This window comes from Hyalella azteca, unplaced genomic scaffold (assembly GCF_000764305.2).
Source record: "Hyalella azteca isolate HAZT.00-mixed unplaced genomic scaffold, Hazt_2.0.2 contig385, whole genome shotgun sequence".
Taxonomy (NCBI): Eukaryota; Metazoa; Arthropoda; class Malacostraca; order Amphipoda; family Hyalellidae; genus Hyalella; species Hyalella azteca.
The window spans coordinates 551,657-569,823 of NW_025930738.1; the positions used below are offsets into that span (position 1 = coordinate 551,657).

An 18,167-nucleotide genomic window follows, 5' to 3' on the forward strand; every position below is an offset into this window, starting at 1 on the left:
ATTCAACAGACAAGTTTACTTCTTACGTAAAGGTTCCATACGAATAATTTTTCGAATTCTTAGAACTATTTCAGTGAATAAAGATTATTGTTTTAAATTTCTGTTTTTACATTACGTATTTATGATGTTTTAAGTAACTTTTCCTCAGTTGATCATTGTTATTACACCGTACATCGCTCGACTTCTTACTACTGTAATCTAGATTGAAGAAGTTGGTTCATTTCGGCAAGAGCTACGATCGTCATAGAAACACTGGATACTCTTCGTTATACTTTTTTACAATGGCATCACGACATATTTCTTCACCTGTTGATGTAAAAGTAAGGTAATTAATGGCCTATGAAATTCGTGAGATAGTTTTTAACAAAAGCGTTCGATTGTCCACATGGCCTTGTGGTGAAATGACATGAGAATACAATTTTAAAAATTTAGTTCACTCATCAAATTTTTGAGCTTAGTATTAAAATGTGTATTTATTTATTTTCGACTTAGAATCTAGCGCAAAGCTAAGAAATAATCACAAAAATTAACGATTACCTATTAAATGCTAGTGTTAATTAATATATTTCCTATATCGAATATCCTCATTCCAATATGCACGGAAGATAGGCAATCTGTATTTTAATTCGCATTATAGTCGAGTTCCAACAGGGGTAATAAATTTCGGACGTGATTCATTTATGGCAAACTAAGGGTGCAGGGAAATTTTAATATTCGTAAACTTCTTATATTCGTAAACTTCTTAGCTTGAAGTAAGGAAACTGGAACCGTATTGGATTAACAGTTGAAAGCAACATAATTGACATGCATGTCTACTGAACGGCGAGTACATACGAGCACAAATAAAACCTTTACGCCAATATTTATTTCACGTTCCGTTAAATATTAACATTCTTCGAAATATCATTTTTAATAATTAATATTGCATGACTTTTTGGAAACTGGATTTCATTTAGAAGAGAATAATTCATTTTTAATAATTTTTATACCTGGGTGCCAGAGATTTATGAATCCCTTACATGTTTGAAGCCTTACATATTTTAATCCCATACATGTTTGAATGCCTTAAATGTTTGAATCCCTTACATGTTTGAATGCCTCACATATTTGAACCCTTACGTATTTGAATCCCTTACATGTTTGAATCGCTCACATGTTTGAATCGCTTACATGTTTGAATCGCTTACATGTTTGAATCGCTTACATGTTTGAATCGCTTACATGTTTGAATGCCTTACATATTTGAACCCCTTACATATTTGAAACCTTACATATTTGAACCCCTTACACATTTGAATCCCTTACAGATTCTTCACATCTCCACTTGAAACAATTATCGATATTATCAAAACCACTTCGATTTTATTGCTAAACAAATTCGTTAGGCTTATTGGGAATTCAAATAAATTTTCGCAAGCTAATTTTAAAGCGATACGTAAAATGAAATTAAGAGTCAAAACCAATTTAATGTGCCATCTCTTGGTAATTTCATCCTGCAGTTATAATATAATGGAGTTTTGTTATTATTGTCATTATTTTTTTAGTTTTGTTATTTTGTTATGATTATATTGGGGTTATTATTGAGAGAGTATATCATTCTCGTAGAACAGTGTCTATGAGTCGGCCTGCAATGCCTCGCTGTGCAAGTGAGTTCCAACTCTGTCCGTTGGGTGGCACTGTTGCTCAGGCGTTAGTTGGTGCAGCGCCGCGCGTTCGGTAGGTGTGTGTAGCGCGAACAATATCTAGGCGCATCTCGTCTGCTCTGCGCTCTAGGGTTAAGCATGACAAGTCCGATTGTAACTGTATCGCATTTGTAATGAGGATGTAGCTTGTGCGATAAACTCTACATAAACTGAGCGTTATTCTATTACTAAATAAATGAGTCCGTGAAGTGTCAACAGAATTATGGTGTCTTTCTGTTTTTCATAATGTAAATAAGCCAGAAACTCATACGGCCTCAAAAATTTAATGTATATAAATACTAAATATGTCGATTAAAAATGATAATAATAATCTTAATAATTTGAAATATTATCCGTGCCCAGCAGACCAAGTGAGGATCCGAAGAAATGCCTGTGGTGGTCGCTTAGTCCCTCTGGAGACCGCATCACAATTTGTCTTCCAGAGGATCGCTCTTCACTTGACCAGAGCCCAACAGATTCTCCTTGTACCTCTGCGACAAAAGTTAACTGTCCATTGAACACTGATTGCGACGGTGAACTGCATGAGCAGCTTGCATTTTCTCCGGCTCACAAACATCACTGCAGTTTTCATCAAGTGTGTTCCGTGAACAATGATTACTCCTGCAGTTACGATCATTCGGTGGCGCACTACAAATTTGATGATTGCTCCAGTAACCACAACAACGCAAGTGAAAATCCTTCGAATTCTGATAAAAACCAAGAGCTTCCTGAAAGCAGTTGGAAGACAGACAGTAATATTGAACATCGTTTCGGGAATCGCCAACTCAAGTATAATCATACTCCCACAAGGTGCTACTCGAAGAGCCGAAATGATTCCCGACCAGCCTCTGTCGAGGGAGGGACTGAGAACAACAATCAAGCGTCACTCGACTCTCATGACGACTCTTGGTCGGCTGGTTCTTGCTCGAACGACTCCAATTCAACACTTGAGTTTGATGAAGTTGAACCAGATGAGGAAAACGTCACAGTTCAATTTTCGTTAAAATTTGACGGTGATCGACCAGTCCTATCATCTCCCAAGTTCATTCTGAAGGAATCCATCCTCGAAGTTGAGATGGAAACCGAAAAAACTGAAGTTCAGTTGTCTCCAGTGAAGCCGAAAGTGAGGTTTGTGGATATGGCGGAAGAAGATTTGGAGAAACTCCAATCATCGGATGGAAGTTTGGTAATTTCTGATGTCATCGTTCATAGAGAAAATAATGAATCCGGAGAAAATAATGAGTTCTCTTCGGAAGAAATGTCATTCGAAGATGCCCATGAAGGCATCAATAGGACTTTGAAGGAAATTTATGAACTGCGGAAATTACTGGCTGAGTTAAAGCATGAAAAACTAGGTCTTAACATCCCGGATGGAACAATCAATTACGCAAATGAATTTCAATTCCAGCCAGAGGAAATCTGTCCGTCAGTCACACCAGTTGAAAATAGTAGTCGTGAAAGTATTGATGACCTACAGAGCTTGCTAGCTGGTATGAACTCACACAAAGATGATACCTGCGATGAGTCCACCATTAATCAATCGACTCCGGGCATATCCTTGGGTCAGCTAACAACCAATAGCGTGAGAGGTCAAACAGTTGGTGTAAAGACCAGCCAATCAGGGACGGCGACTCACGAAACGCCAGAGCAATCAATGAGCCACCACTTAACCGAAGGGCAAAGCAGCGCTGCAATCCTTAGTGCAGCTACGGCTTCTGATACCTCGAGTGAAGTAGCAATAAATGATGGTAGAGAAGTTGAAAAGCATCTGAATGAACTCGAAGAAAAACAAGACCAAACTCGAACTCAAGTCATCGTAAACCCGCCAAATAATGTTCGCAAGATCAAGAGCCCGAATAGACTGCAAGTACCAGTATTTGAACCAAACAGTCCAACATTGCACTCTCATAACAAAGAATCTCCTCCCATTTTTAATTTGACTTCTACCGGCTCAGCTAACCAACACGTGCAAACGTTTAACAAAGACCAAAAGGAGACACCCACGCTGGAAGATTTGCCGTCTGCTGTGAGAGTTATTGAAAATGACCATAAAGAGGTGATTGATAAATTTATTAGACCTCCAAGCAGACGTTCTCTTTCATCACCTGTAAAATTAAATCAAATTTCCGAAAAAGCTGATAAAAATCCAAACGAGGCTTTACCAAGAAGGATCATCGCTAAAAACTCGAAATCTATCTCGAATCCTACTAGCAGAAAATCGTCAGCTCAATCAATAAGAGAAACTGCAAATGCAACTCATATTTACACGCCTGTGCCTGAAAATTCGCCAATAATTCCAATCAATGAAACTCCTTTAATAGCTATTAAGTCGCCAAAGCGGCTTTTTGCAAGAACAATATCCGATACTCATTTACCACTAGATGTATCAGAGCCTTCGCTGAATAATATTGAGGAGCCAAGTTATTCCAAAAGCCAAATTTATTTTCGAAGTCCGTCTGTGGCTGAATTGCCTATCCAACCACGGAATCGAGAAAAAACGCTTTCAGCTCGCTCTACCCGCTCTGTAAAAAGTGTTACTCATTACTATAAGCCGGACCTTAAATCCTCGATAAGAGTTCCAAATAAAAATCGCAATGAAAAGTTAGATACAGTTCCTGTGAAAAGTGTTTCATTTAATCTCAAGACTAATGTGAAAAAACAGGCCTGTTCGATATCGGATGAAGAAGATAGCGACTTAGAGAGTAAAACTGTGATTGTTGTTCCTCTAAAGAGCCCTAAGAATGCGGAGCAGCTGCGAGTTCTTCCAACATCATTCAGCTCACAGATACTACCCAAATCTCTAGAAGGGTGCAAGCCCAAATCTCTAAAAGAAGACCGCAAGCAAGAATTTCTAGAAGAAGACATCAAGCCCAAATCTGTTGTAGAAGACTTCAAGCCCAAATCTCAAGAAGGAGACCGCAGGCCCAAGTCTCTAGAAGAAGACCGCAAGCCCAAATCTGTAGAAGAAGACTTCAAGCCCAAATCTCAAGAAGACCGCAAGCCCAAATCTCTAGAAGAAGATCGCAAGCCCAAATCTCAAGAAGAAGGAGACCGCAGGCCCAAATCTCTAGAAGAAGAGCGCAAGCCCAAATCTCAAGAAGAAGGAGACCGCAAGCCCAAATCATTAGAAGGAAACCCCGAGTCCAAAACTCTAGATGGAGACCGCATGCCCAGCTTAGACGTTAAAAATAGTGAGTGGACTGTGAAATTAGGACGAAGTGACGCAGAAATAAAAGAAAGCACTGAGAACCTATTGCTTTCCCAAATCGCCTCAAAGTCATCAAATGATCAAAGAGTAAATGCAAGTTTGAAGTCAGAGATTCAAGCAAAATTTTCCATATATGAAGGTCAAATATCTCACCACGACACTACAAATCATGAAGTTGGTGGGAGAGACGTTCCTTCACATGAGTTAGAAAAAAATGAAAGTAGCTGTGTTCGCTTGGATAAATCTAGTCCTGAACATTCGGCAGGACCTCAAATTTTAGAATATTCTAAATCTGACGCTAATACACTTGAGAAGACCGTTCAAGCTAAAAAATCTGAATTAACTCAAATAAATAGAGAAGTCAAACTATTACAAAAGAAATCCAATTCAGCGCGTCCAAATAGTCTCTTTCCTGGAAGAAAAAACACCCCACATGTTCCTGCTTCTGCGCGAATAACCAAAGGGGAAAAGGAGTTAGTGTACCTGCCTGGCAGAAGTTTATATAACAGTCGCGTTGGCTCAGTTAGCAAACATAATAGCTTAGCAGGAAGTAGAGTGAGCTTAAACAATAGCAGAAATAATTTGAGTGGAAGTCTAATTAGTTTAGCTGATAGAAGTCGCACAGGCATAACTGACAGTCGGTTGAGTCGGAGAAGGTCACTTGAAAAAAAATATGTTCCGAAGATACGGGCACTTTCAACAAGTCCTCAGCCAAGCATCGCTAGTCTTCGCAGGAAGAAAGCCCGTAAAATAAGTCTCGAAAATATTTCCAAACGCCGAGAGAACATTTCTCGAGAAAGGAGTCTAAGTCGATCCATAGAACGAGATCAAAATCCAGCCAGAGCTGAAACCCCGAAAATAGCTCGGAAACTAAGAACACCAAAATCTGTTCCATCTGCAAAGGCAAAACGAGCTGGTCTCGCCACTGCTCCAGTTCTTAAAAACCCAAGAACACGACCTCTAATCTCTCATAGGAGTTCTAGTAATACTAGTCGGAGACCAAAACCATTCCGAAAATCAAGTCCAAGTCCAGAGCGGTCAAAACGAAGCAGCACTGCTCGATCTGTGAGCAGGAGAAGCCCGCTGACTCGCCGCAGCACTACTGCACGGGAGAGCAGAAGCCGAAGTGTTCGTTCTTCGAAGCCCAGATTGAAAGAGCCTTTGAGTCGAAGCCTGAGTGAAGTTAGTATGAAAACACCGCAAAAAGAAACCATGACTAAGCGCACTCGTAGCCTCAGCACGAGGCGCAAGTCTAATCCGAAGAAGTACGAACTTAAGGTAGAATGTGAACCGGCAGAACCTTTGCAGAGAAAGACAAGTTTTAATTTGGATCTTGTAAAAAATGTGGCTGATAAATTCAAGAGAAATGAAGCAGCAGCACTGAAGACCTCAGAACAATACCGTGACCTCAGTGATAATGCAGTAAATTCAAGAATATCCCAGCTGGCGTACAGGCCGTTAGATTCACATTTTGAGGAAAACATTCTTCTAGGTGAACCGTATCCCTCTCGAGCAGGCACGATGCCTATTAGAGGAGTCAATGGCAGTACTCAAGCATTTGATCTGCCGCAACATTACAACACCCTTAAACATTCTAGGGGGTATCAAAATGTGAATCAGGTAACATACAATAACGATTATCGGGGTGGGTATCGCTACCAGCCATACCGAATGAGCCTGGGTGCCTGGTTTCAAAAATGGAATCCTTTCCGTTATCTTTTCGGAGGTCAGAGGCAATACCCGACGCGCATGGGACCGATAAGAAATCGAGATCAAGGTAGATCTCGGCCAGAATTTGAGAACTTAGTTCCAAGGAAATATCCTCATCAGCTGTCAAGAACGAATTCATCGAACCAAATCTTCATACAAGACCCTAAAAATCGAGACCGGATACTCATCGCCGAAGAAGTTGGGCTTGTTTACGGCGATCCCAGAGAGATATACGCAAGAGAGAAAAAGAAAACAGAGAATGCTAAAGGTTTTTTAGCCACTTTGCGAAAATCCTCTTTGGAAAAGAAAGAAGCTAAAGCAGCAGCTGAAAAAGAAAAGAATAAAAAAAAATCTGCAACAAAGGCTCAAGAAAGAAAGTCGAGGTTTGGATTCAGTCGCAGAAGTGACGAGCTAGCTGGAAGAAAAACGCCTAAAAACAAATCAATTCAGCCTCGGAAAAATATTGGCGCAAGATCAGCTAAACCAAAAACGAAAAAGAAAGTTCGCCTGACATTGACAGATTTAGCGAAACGAGTAAAAGAAAACTCTAAAACCTTAACTAATAACAAATCCGTGACAAAAAGGGCGAAATTCGCAACTGAAGGTAAATTGAGTGGCTTCCAAAACGTAGCCGCAACTGCTTTCAGAAACAAGAACATCTTCGGCCGAAAACTGACAAACCTGGGTCCTGATGGGACTCCCAAGTCCATATTGCGTGGTCCACCAAATCAGCAGTACCCCACGGACCCGACAGCCGTTCGGCCGGTCCATTTTCGACCAGGCACCATTCCCTCAGTCAACGAAATACCCCGGTATGCCAGAGGCTCCGCACAACAAATATTGCAGCCCTCATTACCTCCACAACCCAACCAAGTTCGACTGGATGCGATGGCTCTGAACACCATGGCCAACGAGAACAGAGGACAATTCTTCGGACGCCTCCACAGTGGACTGACAAGACGCCAAGCCGAAGAGGTGAGTGAATGCTCCTGATCATTGAAGATCTTGTACAGCTTATATTCCGTTCTTATTGAGCTAATAGTTTTTGTATGAGTAAAGGTTTAACTTCATTATTGGTAAAAATGTGAAGTAAACGCTAATTTAATCATTAATGTTTAACGACATCGATATGACGTGTCTTCCAAGCATTAACCTATTGTCCTTATTTGCCTGGATCCCAGAACGGGAGATCCCACATCACAGCCCCAGACCCCCCCAGCCGCGTGCCAGAGCCATCACCTCAAGGAATGGGAGGTCGTAACTTCCCTCTGGCCTTACCAAGCTCCTCTCGATTTCCTCACCCTCCCGCTGTCCCTAAACTGTCTACCTCTGAGGACATGGCCTCCCCCTTGCTTCCTTCCCATAGCTCCCACATCACAGTCCCAGAGCGCACCGACCGTGTTCCAGACCCAGCGCCTCAGGGAGTGTGGGGTCGCAAGTTCCCCATGGCCTTACCGAGTCTCCCCAGATTCCCCCGTCCTGCCTTCCCGCAACGGTCTACCGCTGAGGACACGGCCATCACCATGCCCCCCATGTCAGTATTGATGGTTGTTGTGTTTAATTATAGTCGGATTACAGAGGGATGTTTGCATGAGATTGAACCAATTCGTGATTCGAATGGTGAAGTGAATGTTATGGGAAGACAAATTTTTTATATTAAGTTCAGCAATAATAAGTGCCAGGTATGCGATGGCACAAGAAATTAATGAGCTTTTATGTTCTGAACGACTTTACTCCAAGTACAAATCTATCGTTATTTCAGAAGAAATTTTAATAATGGTAGATGCAGACCTAAAACTAAAAGTGTACGAATAAAATTTTTGGAGGTTTTTTGACTCGCAAAATGTTATCGAGAATGTAAACTTGTCTGCTAGTGGAATTCAACTTGAATTTAGTTGTATCTGATCTTATTTATTTACTATTGTGATTCATAAAAGGTTATCGACGCATAAAGAATCCTTGTGGACACTTTCATGGCAGCTTGGCCTCACACTACTGCACTCACCAAAGTCGTTCATCATTCGCTTATTTTCGCGAATTTCCGCTAAAAAGCAGGAAGCTCTGCAAAAAGCAGTCGCCTTAATTTGCTAAAAGGCAAGACCTTGAACACTGCATGGCGATGAGTGTATGCACCGCGCTCTGTCTTTAATTAATAACGGCCGCTCCTGGAGATGGAATTCCGACGATTGAGAGAAGACTATTAAGTTTCGCACAGATTATTGCAAATCACGCAAAACAAATTATAAAATGCTCAAGTTTAATTTCATTTTCTGCAACAAGCTCGTGACTTCCGTAGAAATAAAATAATTTATGCGTATTCGTTTTTTTAAGAAGAGACTGTACCGGGATTCTGAGATTTATTCATCTATGACCTTAACAGACAAAAATTAATTTTAGCATGATGAAAATTAGTGTACAGTTATTTCGCCCTGAACTGTAAAAACTTTAGTTCACTTGATTCATCGGCAAAGATGATCCTGCAGCGAAACGGGTATTACGATTAGGTCTATTTCTGGACAGCCTCTATCAGCCTGGGTGACCGACATATCGCACACCTCGTAGAACGGTTATACTTCGAAGGAGGCCAGGCGTGACCCGACAGCGACCCCGTTAGCATTGATCGCTCGGCGGTGCAGCAGGTCCTGTTAATTGCACGTGCTGAGATTTGCTCTAACGCAGTTGTCGTACCCGACCTTTTTGAGTTCGAGTACAACTTGGAGGTCTCGTACAGTCATCGCGTACCACCAAGTACAACTGCAGTATTAGACGCTAATTTAGTGTATTTTTTGCATTTTAATTAATTTACCACATAGGTTATTAGCTCACTATATAAATGAATTGTTTTAATTTGAAGGCGCGCTGCGAGTACAAGGAGGAGGCGTTGTGGCTACAGTTTCGAATAGTTACAAGACAATCTGATGTTGAGTAGTTAACTATTATTAACTATTTTATTTTACTTTTTATTTTTTTATTAACTATTGAAAAATAGTTAATAAAAATAAAACGAGCAACTCTGGTGAAGAAGTGCCGTGATCGCCAGAACGTCTACCGCGTTGAACCCGCCACGATTTACGAATTAAATACGTAATGCTTTTCTCGGATTTAGGTTTAGTTAATATTTTGTTATCATTGAGGATCCTTTCCGGAATACAAGTGATTCTTCAAATTGACCGAGGGTGTTGACGTGACTTCGTATCAATAATACATTTTGTTAGGAATCTATATAACCACATTATATAGTTGATATGATTGTATTATCATGCAGCCGATGCGCATGATATTTTTGATCAAACAGTTGGCGAGTTTTTCAGGAAAGCTTTTGAGCGGCATCACCTTCTCGCCTGAGCACAGCCACGAGGCCCATGAAGGGTGTGCCTGGAAGCCCTTGAAGCAGGAAATGAATTGAAAACAATTTTAAATCTGCTACAATGGTCCTGAGAATGCCATTTGAGTATATTTGCCCATGCAGAAGTTGACATCCCGACCTTGAACCATGTGCCGTTGACATCTATAGGTTGCGATGGCATTGCTCAGTGCAGCCAACATTGTTACCAAGGTCAGCAGGCTCATCAGTCAACAAAGTTTGAGCAACGAAGGACCATATACGAGACACTTTGGTGGCACTGAAGGTCATTCAATTTTTGTGCTGCTGTTTACTCTGCAGAAATTAGGTATTCTTATTAAGCTTGTGCTCAGTTCCGAGTTAGTTAAAGTCGTGCCGTGAAAGTCTGGTCCGATGATCCGTGGAGTTTCATTGCGCCTTCTATCGTGGGATCAGCTCTTTATGTTGTCCTTCGCGTTTTGCCGGAAAGCTTTTTTTCGGCGCAAAGAACCTGTTGATAATAGATAAATGTTAGACTATTGTAGAGTTCTGGTTATATAAATGTTACATAATACCCGTTTTTCGCAATAATGAGAAGTGTGAATACCACATTGCCACTTGAGACGGAGTGATTATGATTTCAAGTATATGTTAAAATTGCACTCGTTATGTACTAAACTATTGAAACTCATTAATTGATTTCACATGTGCGACAACACGGAAAAATTCAAAAAGGACATTCAGTTACTAAACAATGCAAAGCATCAACTATTTCCATAAATACAATGGTTCATTGAAATTTTTAGTTATATCATCAAATCGCCAAATTTATTTAAAATTTATTCATATGTCCCAATTTGGTTAACTTCAATCATGGCTAAGGCTACATTCTCCATTGAACTTTAAATGGGTAAAAAAATTCAACGTTTCTTAACCTCATCACTCAAGTTTTTCCATCAGAATGTTGTAAAGTTATTTTGAGCCCTATTTGGAAATGCACTATATTCGTAACTCGACTTAAATGAAAATAGGAATGGCTCAATATTCATTGTAAAAAATACTGCAACTTTTACAAGTTTGTTATAGCAATTAAATATTCAAAATATTCATAAATATCTCAATAACATAAACTCCTTGTGAAAAACCTGATTGAAACAAAATATTCATGTCTCAAAATATACTGTCTCTGCAAAGTTAAAAATTTGAACTTGCGGAGATAGGGAGGGGAAATTTTCCGCTAGCGCGGAGACCATTTAATGTAGAAGATAAATTTTGAAGACCTGTGAGTGGCAATTGGTGCAAAGTTTTGGAGCCGTTATGGAAAAAAAGGTACATAAACAGCAAAAAATTATTATTACTTTTGTATTTATATTATTTTACTAAATTATAATGCAATTTTTTTCATACATTTCACCACAATAGTAAAATTTCACTGTTACCTCTCTCGTTGTTTGGCCTTCAAGTTCACGACGTCAATCGGCGACGCGTCGAGCTGTGACGTCGAAACGCCGCAAAGTGCGTCGCGTGTCTGAGCACGTGCACAGGAATAACGTGAAAATGCGTCAATTGGAAAATAGTAACGTCACAGTGACACCCCCAGACGCGCTGCACGGCGTCGTCACTCATTCCACGGACGAAGCAGCGACGTTTCTTACGTTGCCTGACGTTCCTGAGCTGGAGGAAGAGCAGCCGAGAGAGCAGGACGACATGACGAGCATTACCGTCAACGTGCTGTCTGATGTTAATAAGTAACCAAAATACATGCTTCATATCTCATGTTCCTGCATTAGCAAGCGTCATCTTCGTTCCTTAGTCTCACTTGTGTGGAACACGGCAGTAAGAATGGTGTCTAGGGTGCACTTCACGTGCGATCTAGTGATCCTCAAATCAATTAATATTTCTTTAGAGTTGTTGCCAAAATACAAATGTTACGCTCCGTGCTTGTGTTACGTCTTCTGCAGATAGTGCATCGTCTTCAAATCATCGTGTTATGTCCCGTGCAGATAGTGCATCGTCTTCAAATCATCGTGTTATGTCCCGTGCAGATAGTGCATCGTCTTCAAATCATCGTGTTACGTCCCGTGCACATACTGAATCGTCTTATTTGTGTCAAAGCAACATCGCTTTGTTTTTCCGAAGCTTCTTGAATTTGATCACCGTGTAGTATGCGCAGTAATTGTCTCCATGCTGAAAAAACTGCTATGCTTTACTTGAACAATTTTATTCTCTCCCCAAAATTCTAAATCAAAAATGGAATTACATTAAATTACATTCGTTTAGTCACCTTATATTTCATGATACAAATTATGCATAGAATTCTTTGAGAATGAAACTTAATTGCTGTGCTTGCGCAAAAAAATACTCTATCTGCTTAGTAGTTTGCGGAGAGAAAAGAAGTTTTAAGCTTGCAACGCGACACGCTTTATTTGAATATAAAAAGTAGTAGAAGAAGGGGGTATTGAGACAGTTTAAATTGGTTTATTTACAACGCCTAGAGGCACTGCTAAGGAGAGCGCTGCAAAATCATTTGCATGAAGTAGATATTTTTTTATTCTAGCGGCTTGCCAAATGGAGTCCGTATTCAAATTATGACAACATTTAAAAAACCCAATATATCAATGGAAAAATTGTCCTTACTTTCATATTATATATATTTCGATTGCATATTAGTTTCGGTATTAACACAAATGAACACAAATGCTGATAATAAAACTTGCAGAAATAAAATATAAATTATTGCGATACCAATGTCGCTGGCACACACACCAGACACACAAGCGGTCCTCCTGCCAACGCCGGTCTTCTGACGGACAGCAGTGCGGACTCGGGGGGCCCGGGACCCCCAATTGCGGGGACCAACAAAAAGGACCCCAGAGTCCCCATCGTCTTGATGCAAGGAGTCTTCAACAGGGCGGCCGCCAACACGTCTTTAGGGAGACGAGCTGCACTGGTTAGTGGGCACTTATATTGTGCAGATCGTCTTATATTGTTCAGATCGTCATATATTGTTCATATCGTCATATATTGTTCAGATCGTCATATATTGTTCAGATCGTCATATATTGTTCAGATCGTCATATATTGTTCAGATCGTCTTATATTGTTCAGATCGTCTTATATTGTTCATATCGTCATATATTGTTGAGATCGTCGAATGTTTTTTTAATGAGGTTTCACTTCCCTTTTAGCTGCGCGAAACGACGGCTTGATGCTAATTTTGGAGCAAGCAGATGCATACTGCAATAACGCAAATACTTATAGACATTAAATAATATTATGGAAAAAAATAACTAATTTTACTTTATATTCTGTCGCTCTATGTGCGTTTAATTACTCGTGAAGTTTGATGATGCAGAGCGTTTTGGGGCAATATCGAAAAAAATTATTTTCATCTCTGCAGTCAAGCCAGTTCAAAGTTTATAGCCGCAATGCAAACCGCATCTCATATTTGATAATTTCTCAATTTTTATTTAGTTCATTAAAGATAATTGACAATAAAAACGTTAATTGTTCTCAAAGCTTGGAATTAATAATTGTTTATAACATATTCAGTTATAAAATAATTGTTTATAACATTTTTTTTTATTTTCGTAATAATGAAATTAAATAAATATATGAATAATTTGCGAAACACGAGCACCCAAAAAAGAGATATGATAATTTTGAAATTACTTACTAGTATCACGCACAAAATTTGAGCATTGCTGAACTAAACATGAGATGCACCGGACCAGGAGGTGGAACGCCTGCCGCTGCCGGCGACGCTGGTGGAGCCCACGTCCAAGCTACGGGGAGCCCTGCCTGTGCTGCCGCCCTCCTTCGCCTCCCTCTGCCTCTGCCTCAACGTCTGCCTTCCGGGACTTGGTACGCAAAACTTTTTTTCAGGAATTATATTTGAAAGTTCTCGATGTTAGTGGTAATTCGGGCAAAATTACAAGTTTAAATACATCGGTGTTCCTCGAATGGAAACAACGTAAATATATTTTAATTTACAACAAGTTTCGATCGCACATCGGCCCAAAAACGGAAGTGTTGCTAATGCAACAATGAGGTCTAGATGTCATAGTAATCTTAAGTGTGTAATGATCATAATCGATATCAACTATATTCTGCAGGCACCATCATGGTAGAACTGTAATTCTGTATTTATGTATCAGATATGTAAGGTACCATTAATCATGACCCTCGATTTAAACATTTACCTCAACTGTACTCGACAAGCATGGTGGAAAAGTTATTTAGTTATCATTACTCTTAGGCACATTAATCATGACGTTCCACCGTGAACATTCACATCTACTTTACATGGCAGACGCCATCATATGGTTAAATAGTTATTTAGGGATCATATACCTTCATTTTAACCTTCACCTTCACAATCACATCAATTATACCGTGATATTTACTATAATGTTATGAGCTACGCTTTAAACATTCAAATAAGCTGTGCTCGACAGGCACAATTTTGAGCGGGTGGCTTGGACTGTGCGTAGGGCGCAACCGCCTGGCGGCCATTGAGACGCCGCGCAACCAAGCCATGTCGGTGCTCATCACCAGCGCCACGGGGCTGGCCCAGCTCGCCACAGTCTGCTTCTTCCTCGTCGGCTGGTTCTGGGCCATCGCCTGGGGCCTTCTACTCGTGTCTATATCACGTGAGATCATGCCTATATAACCTGGGCCATCGCCTGGGGCCTCCTACTCGTGTCTATATCACGTGAGATCATGCCTATATAACCTGGGCCATCGCCTGGGGCCTTCTACTCGTGTCTATATCACGTGAGATCATGCCTATTCAATCTTCACAAAATATAATGCGAATTAGGAAAATATTTTTCGTCGCTCACTGTCGTCATTCTATTCATCAAGTCGAAAAAAAACTACGGCATTCAGCGTAGTTGCCCCATAAGCTTCTCGACCATTATTTCATTAAGAAATATTCGCTAACCTAATTTATTTTAGAGAGGTAGTAGTTTGTTTTTCTGCTTACCATAGTTGCTAGCCTGTGCACCATCGCGTATTTGATTTACTTGCCAGCATCATTCGGTTCTATGACTTAATTTATCATAACACAACTCTCTCATTTTAATGATTCATTTTTGAAGTATTGTTTTCTGAGGTACAGTAGCCTTCCTGCAATAATTATAATCATTAGTAAAAGTGATTAACCTAAGGATTGTTTGTCGCACTATGGTGTTAACGTTGCGTTTTTTCCTCTCCAGAAAAATACCTCATACACACCGACGAGCACGCGAAGACCATGCGAGGTGCCGTCGGCTTGGAGATGATGTCTCTCAACGCAAACCCAGACAAGTCCAACCCCTAGCATTACTCAAATAAACTGGCGACCTATTTTTAATAACGATACATTAACAGAAAGGAAAATTAATCCAAAACAAGTCTACCTCACCGCAAGGCTTTATTGCCCGCTATTTGGGTTCAAAGGTAATTAAACGCCACTCTCTAGCCTCGAAATGATGTTGGAGTATCGGAAACTGCCAGCTTGAAATCTAAACCCAATAACGACTTCCATAGTCAAAGCAGCCCCTCGGCGTATATTGAACTCTTGGTTTTACAGCGACGATACATGAACAGAACTAAATGTGTGAAGATAACTGAAATGGCCTTTGCAAGGTTCTTATTTAATTTTTATAAGCGTTATTCATAATCATATTTTGATATTTATAATCGTAAATACAGGACCAACTTCTCGCCTACAAAACTAGCAGTAGCCTTCCTGCAATGCATGTCTACCATTGAGGACCAAGTATTCTTGAGATACGCCAATTTAGGACTAGTTTTTGTACATATCAAACTCAAGTGGGACCAACCACCAGCAGATTTGTATCAGGCAAAGCCCTGGCTTTCGATGTATAGACTGGTTAACTCCGTACCTACGTACTATATTTCTGTAACGCTACTTCGAGTACGTAAACTTTTCTTGTAAACTTTTTCATGTGTATGAACTTTTTCATAAATGTATGAATACAATAATATACTGAGTAAAGGAATCTAAACGAATCAACTCTAACCAGTTACAACCACACATAGAGCGAATGCTTTCAGCAGACGAGACGCGAGGCTGAATTTTGTCAGACGATTTGATTCATGATTTGATTGATCTAGGCTAGCATGCGCTTGCAAATCACCCTGCAAATCTGGCTAATTCTTCCGACACATCTTAGTTTCTTACAGGGCTTTCGAAAGAAAACGTAAAAAAGCGTGGTCGTATCGTAAAAGTAAACCGAGACAATACATTTGACAAGAAATGAAGTTAATGAAACTAGAAAGCATCGCTTAAATATTTTAAAATAAATACAATGGGCGACGCGGCATGTACAAAAGAAGGTGAACAATTTGTCAAGAAATGAATCCCAAAGAGTGATACCGACGGGGCATTTACAATCACACAATTGTACACGAGGGACTAGCGACCAGCGACGTACACACCGCTGCTTGTGAAGGGTCTAGGCAAACCTGTACAGTGTACGTCATACGTCATACACATCCTAATTAGGCATACCTGTACAGTGTACGTCATACACATCCTAATTAGGCATTCCTGTACAGTGTACACTTACATCATAAATATCTTAATCCTCGAACAAATGACACGAGCGAGGTAACGAATACTGGAACATGGACTGAACATAAAAGCCGGTTATTAGTACCGCAGTGGTATTGTAGTTACTGGTTAAAATAATAGCAAAAAGAGACTTGAAATGTTATCACAGTTCATCGGCTGAGTTCATGAGAGCATCGCAGCCATTTCGCCAACTTATACGTCACACGAAATGCAAATTTGATTTCCGTGTGCGGTTGACTTATGGTCAACGATGAGCAAATGTCAGATCAAATCAGTAACAAGAGGAAACGTGAAACTATGAAGCAAAACTGTCTAACGAGGCCACTTGAGACAAAAGAAGAGCTACTATAGGCCAATAGAAATATGTATAAGCGTGTCACTGTATTTTTATCATATAAAGATGCATGTTTTGCTAGAATAGAAAAACATGTGCTATTACCTACTAAATTGTCAATACCATAACTTCAAATCTAATTGATCTAATTAACCTGGAACAAGTATGAGTCAGTGTCTCGAGCAGCCCAGCGAGACGGGAGTTCAAGGTGAAGCTATACAAAATGTTAAATATCGTCAGATGTAGAAGTTAAAGGACACTCTCTCATTGACATTGAAAATGAATCACAATCCTACAACTACACAACTAACTTCTTAGTTTGCAGGTTTAGGTTGACACGAGTCGTAAAATAATCCACGAGAATTTGTCTAATACCAGCTAGCTAGAATACATCACAGGTATGAGGCAGAGAACGTTCAATTTTGTCCAAATGAATGGAGTTACCATGACATAAACCGTAGAAACATTAGGAAAAAATAAATTGATCTAAAATATCTGCAAGGTACAGAGATAGCTAACAGAAGCAGTGAGACTAAGAGGCTGTAAGAAAAAACTGATGGCGCTCGTATTTAAGAGCTCTAACTTGCACTACATTAATTACCAATAGACCGTGATCAGGTCTACGTGTGACTCCCAGGAAGCTCTGATGTGTAGCTAATTATAGATATTATGATCACCAAACTACCCAAGGCTATCCTTAACTACTGTCATTCGTCGCTAACAAAATGAAGAAAGAAATGATGTACCATTTGAAGCCTGATCACCAAATTTATAGATCCGCTAATGTAAAGAAACAGACAGTCCTTTCTTGACCCAAAGCAAAGCTGAACACCGTTTCGTGCAAGGTCAATCCGCGGCCAAAAAACGTACAAGGTCGACCCACGGCCATGTCAGAAAATTTAAAATATGACATTGGCTAAGCCCCATCCTCACTACAAATTGAGCCTGGACCAATTGCAGTTACACCAAATTTAGGTCGAGAACACACCAGGGGCCATACTTTCAAAACTCGCCAAGTGAACGTATGTACTTACGCTCTATTTTCTTTTCTATGACTGGTGGATGTTGCTTGAAAGGCCGTCAATGATTGGCTGATGAACTTACGATCTCTTAACTTTTTTTGAAAGTATGGGCCCAGGGGAATAACAAATCATAGACATCATCCAAACGCCAATGTTGGGAATTGACAGCACAACAACATGACAACAAGTTCAACGCATCCGCAGACGGAAGATTCTGTAATTTTGACATTACACTGGTGTCATCTGTATCAATCTCGCCAGGAATTCAGCGAACGAAAATTGATTCTTGTCAAGTAATACAGAAAC

General features: G+C 40.1%; 1 protein-coding gene across 1 annotated transcript; it reads left to right on the forward strand.

The window, feature by feature from the left end:
• The first annotated feature begins 1,630 nt into the window (after positions 1–1,630).
• Positions 1,631–15,924, forward strand: LOC108673692. The gene is made up of 8 exons (XM_018161552.2): positions 1,631–1,716; positions 2,310–2,805; positions 4,345–7,575; positions 7,782–8,134; positions 12,692–12,872; positions 13,657–13,786; positions 14,380–14,574; positions 15,142–15,924. The coding sequence occupies exons 1-8, from the start codon at positions 1,631–1,633 to the stop codon at positions 15,243–15,245; spliced, it is 4,776 nt and encodes a 1,591-aa protein (XP_018017041.2). The 3' UTR covers positions 15,246–15,924.
• The last annotated feature ends 2,243 nt before the right edge of the window (positions 15,925–18,167 follow it).

Bases quoted from the DNA above. Each gene is read 5' to 3' on its own strand.
- LOC108673692 (XM_018161552.2), top strand. From the start codon at position 1,631: ATGCCTCGCTGTGCAAGTGAGTTCCAACTCTGTCCGTTGGGTGGCACT. The intron at 8,135-12,691 runs GTCAGTATTGAT...CACACACACCAG, and splicing joins GCCATCACCATGCCCCCCAT to ACACACAAGCGGTCCTCCTG. The intron at 13,787-14,379 runs GTACGCAAAACT...TGTGCTCGACAG, and splicing joins CGTCTGCCTTCCGGGACTTG to GCACAATTTTGAGCGGGTGG.